The sequence below is a fragment of the Anser anser genome (genome assembly GCF_964211835.1).
Source record: "Anser anser genome assembly, contig: HAP1_SCAFFOLD_225, whole genome shotgun sequence".
Classification (NCBI taxonomy): Eukaryota; Metazoa; Chordata; class Aves; order Anseriformes; family Anatidae; genus Anser; species Anser anser.
In genome coordinates this window covers 132,816-143,246 of record NW_028154213.1, presented here as the reverse complement: position 1 = coordinate 143,246, position 10,431 = coordinate 132,816, and the positions used below count along the sequence as shown (strand labels likewise).

Here is a 10,431-nt window from a genome sequence, read left to right as displayed (position 1 = left end):
CCAAAACCTGCACTTTGTTACCCACGTTTGAGACCCCCCACCCCCACTGAAACCCCCCATATTTGGGGAAATCCCCCCAAAAGTCCCAAAATCGAGGGAAATTCCCCCAAAACCGCTGCTTGCGACCCCGTTTTGGGGCCCCCTCCTCAAAGAAAACACTAAGTTTGGGGAAATTTCCTCAAAAATCCTCAAATTTGGGGATTTTCCCGGAAAATCAGGTCCGGAACCCTGAAGTGTTGTTAGTTAATGGGCTGATATCTGACGTCAGCCAAAGGCAGAGAGGAATCCCTGAGGCACTGGAAAATGTAAAGGCTGAACATGCTTGTTCTTTTAGGCACTGAGCTGCACAGGAATACACAGGGTCACTTGCTGCTGACACATTCACTCTGGTCTTGGATGGTTTGTCAGGAATTCCTTGTACAGGAGGCTCGTAGTAGGCCAGGATATCCTGACCTTGCTCCACAGCAAGAGCTACAACGTCAGTCTCAGAAGTGCTGTAGAAAATCTGCAGCTGACCAAATCTTCCCTCACTAAAAGACGTTATAATAAAATAAAGTTCTGTTAGTTGACAAAGGATGTCTAATATTCTACATGTTTCTGGGTTAATAATAGAAGTGAACAAAATCAACTGACCCTTTCTGAATTGCTGAAAAATTCCAAATAACACATCAAAATGCATTCCCTTTGAAACTAGTACCAGAATAACTGAGTTATCTTATTTTTTTGTGGATAGCAAGTTTGATTATTTATAGCTTAGGTAGTAGTCTGTTAAGAATGCATATTTGTAAACATTTGGTTCTAGGAGTTAACTTAGTCTTCTTCAGGACTTGGCAGCTCTCCTTACTTGCAAGGAAGAAAAAGCCGGTGACACCCAGACTTATCATCCTTCCTCTAGGATCACATGCATAAAACCTGTTTTCCTTCTCTTATTTTCATCCTGTAAGGGCTGGCCATTTTGTCCTCCTGTTCAAATCACAGGAACAGGCTACCATGCAGGTTTAAATGATTTGATGATTAAACGGACAAAATGAATAGTACACTGTGTACGCCGAGTTTACATTGTGCATTTCAATGTATACTACGTTTAAGTAATTTATGTAATACACAGACATCTACTTCAAAAACAATGTGTTTGAAATGAAAATACATTGAGATGGCAGATCAAAGAATTGATGCACATATTTTTATGAGAGGAGCATGAAATTTGACATTATAGTGGAAACAAAAGTGAAGAATAAATAGTAATTACAAATAAAGCAAACATTATACAAACCTTCGCCTGACTGTTATGTTTGCCAGCAAATTTCTTTCTAGTGGCTCCTGAACTCGATATAAGGATTGATGAAAGAAAACTGTGCCATAAGGATTATCATTGGCAGGTATTATAATACTTGCCACGCCATCTAACCCAATAGCACCACCATTGGAGGCCTGAGTTAATTCTACACGGACAATCTCAAAGAGAAGAAAAGAAAAAGAAGTAATGCAGCTAGACAATTTGTGGTTTTTCTAACAATAATTACAAGCAAAGTATAACATGAAATTATAGCACCTTCCTGCCGGAACATTTCTTGTTTTCCATCATACATATTTCTAGAACAAGTCAAAATTAATACCATCTTCAAGGAAGATGTAAGTGCTTGACTTACTTCTTCTGTTTCTGGAACATCATCAGCCAGGATTTCCAATAGTAGCATCTGAAAGGCTTCCCCAGGGGCAAAAGTAATATTGCCTGAGGCAACCTGCAAGTCCTCATCAGCAGGGTGTCCACCAATGGTAGCAACCCACTCAACAGTAACGTTACCAAGTGTCCCAGCATTGCGGATTACTGGCAGATTTATGGGTACTGATCCAGATTCAGGCTCCTCCACAGTAAATTCGGTCATCTGGAACACTGAAGTGCAGCACAAAGAGGTGTATTTCATTAACAGTAATATTTAAAATAAAAACACCATCCTAGTTACTGAAGTATATATTTTATTTCACTTGATTGCATTCATTTGCACAATTAAAAAAATGTTAATCAGGTTTAAACTTCAAATTGAACTTTCAGTATCATTTTATCTGCAAATAAAATTGGCATGAAAATTCAGCCCCCACCCAAGAGTTTATTCCAACGTATCCATTGTTCAAGGCTAGCCATGATCTAAGTTTTTAGAAGACGGTCAGAAGGTAATTTTTCCCAGTGAGGAAATTTTTTATCATTTTTTATGTCACGTATGGAAAAAATGTGTCAACATATTCCATCTAAATTGTTTCAAATATAAGTCTTTCTTGTATAAAATCTTTAGTTGTTAAGAATGAAGTTAATGAATTATCCATGTGGAATTATTTACTTTTGTCAATTTCCTTTACATTTTGCTGATAAAATGGAATAACTGAAATAAAGTAGGGTACTAAAGGGAGAAAGAGTAAGTCAAATAAAATGGCTGGAAAACATACACCAGAAATACTGAAATAGAAAAAATAAATAGAAAAGATAAATTTCTAAAATGTCATTAAATTTTTGAAATTACCATTTTTTTCTCAAAACCTGTGTAATGAAACTATTTTTGGAAAGTGTCCACAATCCATTTTACTGATAATGATAGAAAGAAGAAAAACTACAATAACTAACAACCAGAACATACAAGAATGCAATTTAAGTCATATTTGTACTTTCCAATTTCCCCAGATATTTAAACCTGCTTTGCCTGATTATTTTGTAAAACAATGACACTGCACTATCTAAACAGGTTTTGGCATGTAAACTTAAGCTTCAAGCTATTGCAGAAATGCAACATTTAGAATAGATAAAAAAATACAAATTAAATTAAAATCCATCCCCATTAGGAGACTCCAAAATCCACCTTCGTCTCACAAAATCTTGATATATAAGTTGACTGAATGCTTCAATTTCGCTATATAAGGGCACCATTTGCCCTTACTTACACGTTTTAATTTAGTTTATCTTATTTTGTCCTTTACTGTGTTCATCCAGACTTCCCTTTTTGTATTCTGAAAATTTTTATTCCATTGCCCAGTAATAACTCACCCACAAATCAGCAGATTGCTACTGGACAAGAGAAAATATGCAAATAAGACTCATTTACCAAAGGATCCAAACGGGTCATCAGAAGCCTCAATGGTTATGACTGCCCTCGTCAAAGATCCAAGCAAGGCTCCTCCTGTCGTTTGATTCAGCAGCTGAACATAAAAGGACTCCTCAACTTCAGGATTGATATCATTAATTATATAAATTGGCACAGCTTTACTTGTTTCTCCTTCTAGTAAGACAACATCTGATGAGGCTACACTGTAGTCCTCACCTAGATTTGTACATGAAAAAATAACAAAACAATCAAAACACAGAAGAATATTAAGGCATTCTGGTTCATTATGAAACATCACTAATGTTTATCAGCACTAATATTTATCTGTTCTTTTTGCATTCCCTTGTGTTCATATGTTGGTGTGTTTTTTTGTGTTTTTTTTTTTCTTTATCTTCATACCCAGAAAATACAATTGTTTATTTCCTAGTGCCTTTTAGATATCTGGATGGATGAAAATAAATCTCATCTTGGCCAAAACAGAGTTTACACTGTCAGTCCAAGAAGCAATTACAAAAGGTCCATTATTATCTTCCATTGAGAAGATCACACAACTGTGACATTTCTATATTTGATTTCTGATAGTTGTCTGGCTTTCCAAGAGATAAAATGAAACAGAAGTACCTTTTTCAAAGGAGATTTTACTAAAGGACATAAGGTCACTCCTTCCCTCGTGGAGCTTTTCAGGGATCACCTGAGAGCTTTACCTTTCATTTGCAAAGTAAAAGTCTTCTTGAATTGTGCTTAACATTTGTCTGTTTCACAGAGGAGTCACCAGCTCTCAATTTCCCTCCAAGAAACTCAAATAAGCCATGTATGGTAGGTTGAAATATGTACAAAGGACTAAGTACTAGCTATATATACTACTACAGGATTTTTTATTTTATTTTATTTTTTTGAGAAAGTGAGTGGCCACCAGGGAAACAAACAGCCAATTCCTTTCCTTAGTTTTCTTGCTAGATTCTTCAGTGATGATATCTCTGAGTTTTTTTAAATTTGATGTAAGGTCTCTTCTATAGGACCTGAATTCCTGTCTCCTAAGTACACTCAGTAAGTATCTCACACTTTGGTATTTTTTCTACTTGTTTTACTAGACTGCATTCAATACACACTTGCTTGCTTTGGTTACTCGAAGCATACAGTATGCTCTTTCTGGTTTAACACAGAATGTGTATTTCTGCTATTTTGATTTCTTACCAGCTGTTGCAGTTATTGGCATAGCTTTGAATTTCACAGAAACATCTGCAAAAATTCCCCCAGTTCTGGTCACGTTAATGATTGGTCCAACATAATTTTCAGCAACTCGCACAGCTGAAGCTGAAAGCTGAAGTGTTCCAAAAGCATCATCATTGGCATTGATAATTACATGAGCTATAGTCTCACCCACTGATCCAAGACGAGGAGAATTTACAACTGAAATATAAAAAAAACCTCTTAGAGCAAGCCTGAAATGCCTCCTATATATGGCTATACTGTTCATATACATACACCTGAGTTTAGTGGATGGCCACTACTAGCTTTCAATAAAATTTTCATTTTAGATTTGGACAAAATATAACTACAAACTGCACAAGCATATTTTTGATGTTTGAATTATATTATGTCAGAAAATCCACATTCTTACTAACTTATTATTCTACCCTGCTGTGGAGCATACAAAACACCAGTTCTTTGAAGAGGTGAGGTACTAGCAAAATTACTTATTTATTTGTCCATAGGACAATAGAATTTTACACTAGCAATGATGAACTATAAGTAACCTTTCAGTTTCCCAGTAGAATTTTTTGTAGTGTTTCCCTTAAAAATCAAGATTAATGTGGGAGAGTCATGGGGGAGAGGGAAGGGAAATTAGGCATGCCAAGAAGCTCTTAAGCATAAATAAGGCTGTAATGACCTGAATTTATCTGATCGGGCAAACATCCTCTACGCTAAAAAGCCAGCATGAAGCTGCAATTCTACACCACTTAATGTTTAAAAGGCTTTTTTCGCTTTCAGTAAGTGCAACTAGCTTATTTCCTATCATTGTGCTTTACAGAAACAACAGGTGAGCAGGTATTAGCACACAAAACCAATACAGTAATATAGTTGGCCTAAAACACCTGGGATAAAGCAGATGCAGAAGGGAGAAAGAAATGTCCACCCCTGACAAAATTTTGTGGTAAAGGAAATATATGCTGACACACAGAATCTTCATACTTAATGTGAGATACTCTGACATATAACTTACAGGATTCTTAACTATACAGAGTTAGGCAGAGGTAAAATTTTACTGTAATTTCAATTGCTGCATTTTATCCTATTAAATATAAATATTAGCCTACATATTTAAGCTTTTGGTTTACATATGAAAGACACTTACTTGGCCGATCCTGTACTTTGTCGATCAAAACAGTATTGTTTAGCTCCACAAAAACAGATTCTGACCTCTCAGGATCATAATCATCCAAAATAGGCAAAGATATTGTGGCTTCGCTTTCATTGGCTGCGAAGATCACATAACCAGTAATGGGTATATAATCTTCTCCTTGTATTGCTCTAACAACATCAGGTGGAAGAAAGGGTGACTTTTCATCATCACCTAAAGTTCTGTATGTAACCACTACTGTACCAAGAAGACCACCAAGCCTTACTATTGTCAGGGAGATATTTTTTGTTTCTTCCTCAACTTTTATTGGTCTGTTTCTCTCAGAAAAGATGAACAGTCCATATGGATCATCATTAGCTAAAACTGTTAATGTTGCATTAGTGTGATTTCCAAGACGACCACCGGACACATTGATGATCAAAACTGAAAACACCTGATCCAGTTCAGGCACGTTGTCAGGAGAAACTTGTATGGTAATATTTGCTCTCACTTGGCCAACATCAAATGTTACATTCCCATATGCAGAGACCAGGTCTTCTGTAAGATCACAGACTATGACCCAATACAGAGTCACCTCAGACAGGGCCCCATGAGTTCTCACAACCTAAGTGGAAAACACAAAGATTTATGTATTTCTTTGTACTATAAGAAAGAAGAACATAAAAGTGTAAAATGGCATACAGCAAAGTCACAGAATCACAGAATATCCTGAGTTACAAAAGATCCACAGGGATTATCAGGTCCAACACCTGACTCCACACAGGACCACCCAAAATCAAATCGCATGTCTGACAGAGTAGTCCAAATGCTTCTTGAACTCTGGCAGCTCAGTGCTGTGACCATGTCCCTGGGGAGCCTGTCCCAGTGCCCGACCACCTCTGGGTGCAGAACCTTTCCCTAACCCCCAGCCTGACCCTCCCCTGTCCCAGCCCCATGCCGTTCCCTCGGGTCCTGTCGCTGTCCCCAGAGAGCAGAGCTCAGCGCCTGCCCCTCCGCTCCCCTCGTGAGGGAGCTGCAGGCCGCCATGAGGCCTGCCCTCGGCCTGCTCTGCTCTGGGCTGAACAAACCCAGGGACCTCAGCCGCTCCTCATACTTCTTGCCCTCTAGACCCTTCACCACCATAGTAGCCCTCCTTTGGATGCTCTCTAATAGTTTATGTCCTTCATATATTGTAGCACACACAGTGCTAGAGGTGAGGCTTCACCAGCACAGAGCAGAGCAGGACAATCCCTTCCCTTGACCATCCAGCATTGCTGTGCCTTATGCTCCAGAACACAGTTGACCATTTTGGCTGCTAAGGCACACTGCTGGTTCATATTTCTCTTGCTGTCAAGCAAAACCCCCAGATCCCTTTCCATGGGGCTGCTCTTCAGCCTCTTGTCCCCAGGCCTGTCCGTACAGCCAGCATTGCCCCTTGCCAGGTGCAGAATCCAGCACTTCCTCGTTTAACTTAATTCCAGTCAACTGTGACCTCTCCAGACTCCAAGACTATTGAAAAATTATTGAGAGAGGTCTTGCAATGACATCAGCCAGCTCTTTCTGTACTTTGGGATTAATCCCACTGGACCCCATAGACTTATATGCATCCAGCTGGAGCAGCAAATCCTGCACAAGTTCAAAGTTGGCTGGGAGTTTATCATCATCACAGTCCTGAAATTCAGAGCTTTGGGTGTCCCCGAGCCCATCATTGGTGTTAAAGACAGAGGCAAAGAAGGCATTAACCTCTGCTTTATTGGCGTACTTATTTGTGAGGTTACCAACCTCAACAAGTAATGGATCAATGTTTTCTCTGCTCCTCCTTTTGCTGTTAGCATCCTTTAAAAAAAGCACTTTTTGTTGTCCCCACAGTACTGGCCAGCTTCAACTCTGAGTGAACATCACCTCTGTAGTCCTTGTTCAACTGACCTTGCTTCCAATGCCCACAGATTTTCCTTTTTCGCCTAAATTCTAGAATAAGATCCCTGCTCAGCCAAGCTGGCCTTCTGCCCAGCTTGCTCAACTTCTGACTCTTTGGAATTGCCTGTTCCTGTGCTCTTAAGAGGTGTTACTTAACTAACCAGCACTGATGGACTCCAATACCTTCAAAAGCAGGTTCCAAGGGGACCTCACAAACTAGTTCACTGAGTAGTCTGAAGTCTGCTGTCTCCATAGCTAGGGCTGAACTTTTGCTGGCAGTTTTCCTCCTATTACCAAAGATTTTAAACTCAGCCATCTCATGGTCACTATGGCCAGGACAGCCTCCAATCACCACTTCACCCACAAGACCCTCACTGTTTACAAGCAACAAATCTGGAGGGCACCTTTCTTAGTCAGCTTCCAGAGTAACTGTACCAACAAGTTATTGTTAACGTGCCTCAGGAATTTCCAGTACCTGTTTGTATTGGCTGTATGGTATTCCCAGCTAACATCTGGGAAGTTGAAGTCACCCACAGGGACAAGGGCAGATGACCTAGAGATATCCCTTAGTTCATTATAGAATAATTTGGCAATGTTGTCCTCCTGGCTGGGTGGTCTATAGCAGACTCCCACAACAACTTCATCTTATTGTTATAACTTATTTCCATGTCCCTTAATCCTTACCCGGAGGATCTTAAGCATGTCATTGCCAACTGCAAGCTGCACACAATCCAGCCCCTCCATTATATACAGTGCAAAGTCATTGACATGATGAGTTAAAAATAAACTAATTTTAAAAACAGTGTAATCTTTATCATCTTAGCTTTGCTGTATTTGTTGTGTCATCAGCACTTACTTTAAAATATTCATACCTCAAATGTAAACAAGTAGAAGTAAATTTAAACTTATATAAAACATTTTAGTTTTAAGCTGAAAGATACACTTTAGAAAGTGAAGTATAAAATGTCAAGACAAATGTACATGATAAAGTTAAGTTAAAATGCTGTAGACCTATTATAAAAATATTGCAGAATGCTCTGTAAAATAGACATAAAAGAGGATTGCATAGCAATATGAGACCCAAAACTTTCTAACCTGCAACATAATATTGCTATCTCCATCTTCAGGCTCAGTTCCATTTACCGAGAGTGACTCAGTACTGAACTCAAAGACGCCATGAGCATCATCAGAAGCCTCAATAGTCACAACGATGTGGGATGCAATTCCCAAGCTGGCTGTAAGTGCAAGTGCCAAAATGAGTTATTTTTTTATACCATCTTTTCTTAAAAGCTAAGGAAGTTTGTTACAAAAAGCACACAGAAAAGCATAACTGGAATATTTCTGCTGTTTTGCATTTTGTGGTGTGTTTTTTTTTTGTTTTAAATGTGGAATAATTATCCACATGGATAAGGAACTCACTTTCAATAATGCAGTCCTGGCAGCCCTTCTATGGAACAACACTCCAAAGCAACATATAAAATGCAAATATTTTAAGAGAGGATCAAAAATAAAATTACTTGTCTAATTAAGGAAAATGAACTAGAATTTAGGGTAGGGGAGAGTTACGTGGTAAAACACAGTGTAAGCAGTGCAGACAGGACAAAAGCAGGTACTATTTTAACTGAAGCTGGAACAAAGAAAAAGCTAGTCCAGGAAATTCTACTACTGTAATGATCATCTTGTGTGAGATAACTTGCTGCTTAGAAAGAGAAAGAGCCTGTCATTTTAAAAAAAATCTGGAAACACAGAAGAGGAAACAACACTTCCCAGGAAGTTCCAAAAAGTGGTTAAACCACAGACTTACTCTCAGGTTCAAACTGAACTCCTTTGTATTTTCAAATAAAACAGAAAATCAGGCTGTCACTGTGGAATAAATTATTTGATTTCGATAATGGGTGCTAACACAATATTTTCAGGTCTCTAGGGTTTAATTCAAAATCCGCCATCATTAGCGTTTCCCTCATAGTAGGTGCTTTTGTTTTCATCTTATTTCTGCATATTGTATGTTTTTAATTTTCTCAAGATTAAATTATCTTTGTTTTCTGTATGTTGTGACAAAAATAGACTTCAAAAATGAAAAATAATCAAAGCATTCTTTTAGAAAAAAAAGAGCTAACACCACTTTTTATTAAGAGTATTTTTGAGATGCAGAGATCAAAGCATAAAGCAAGTGGCAAAAGAAAGTATCAAAACACACAGTCAGGTAATTTTTAAATTACCTTAAATTTAAAAAGTTTCTCTCCTCTTTGCTCTCCAGAAAATTTTACAAAATTTACAAACAAAGCTAATTTTTCTAACTACTTCTGGAATAACTACATTGTGTTCTATAAAAATACAGCTTTGAAGATAGAGAAGCTGTTATTTTCTGTATTACGGTTAGTATTGACTGTTGTTGAAATTAAGCCTTTTTTAAAATGGGAAAGAATGTTTTGACAGGACTCTATGATATATCTCAAACCACAAGCAAAATAACACTATGATAAACTGTGTCAGTAGTGTAGTTCATGAGGGATATTACAGTTAGCATAAAGAAATAAAGATTAATCCAAAATGCTTACCATGCTGATGGACAGTTGGAAGGAAGAAATCCATGTTCCCATCACCACTACCACTGCCATCATTTCTAAAGAGCTCAGCAACTTTAAGATGACAGACATACAGATATATACACATATATACATTTATAAATCAGAGCGCAAGCAAAGAGAAATTTAAACTATTCTGGACAACAGGAAAAAAAGAGGGAAGCACTCTAGGAAGGTATCAACTTTGCTTCTGAAAGTGTACAGGAGTTCTAATAAAGACTGAAATATTTACATATGCCACCTCTTACTTAATTTATGACATTGGAAATAGCAATGGGAAGTCAGAATGAAAGAAAACACATACACATAGTTTATCTTTCCTCTCTTTCCCTCTTTGTGTCCCCATTTTGTATTTCCCCTTTCTCACTCCTAACTGAGGCTTGTCATGGAGGAATCTAAATTGAAAAAAAAAAAAAAAAAAAAGGTAGGGGAGACGATAAAGTCCCTCAAGCTCCTTATTCTAATATTTTCTCACAAAGTGAAAATGTTGGGAAAA

The 10,431-nt window shown here is 37.8% G+C and overlaps 1 protein-coding gene across 2 annotated transcripts; it reads right to left on the bottom strand.

The window, feature by feature from the left end:
• Positions 1 to 560: 560 nt before the first annotated feature.
• Positions 561 to 9,997, bottom strand: LOC310895898 (adhesion G-protein coupled receptor V1-like). Of its 2 annotated transcripts, XM_083854282.1 has the most exons (7): positions 9,909 to 9,996; positions 8,446 to 8,585; positions 5,449 to 6,058; positions 4,287 to 4,502; positions 3,093 to 3,308; positions 1,650 to 1,894; positions 561 to 1,455 (listed from the first exon to the last, which is right to left on the bottom strand). In XM_083854282.1, the coding sequence occupies exons 1-7, from the start codon at positions 9,940 to 9,942 to the stop codon at positions 1,264 to 1,266; spliced, it is 1,653 nt and encodes a 550-aa protein (XP_083710408.1). In that variant the 5' UTR covers positions 9,943 to 9,996; the 3' UTR covers positions 561 to 1,263. The 2 variants fall into 2 exon arrangements, with proteins under 2 accessions (XP_083710408.1, XP_083710407.1); XM_083854281.1 differs by having other exon boundaries at positions 1,303 to 1,894; positions 9,909 to 9,997.
• Between the last annotated feature and the right edge of the window lie 434 nt (positions 9,998 to 10,431).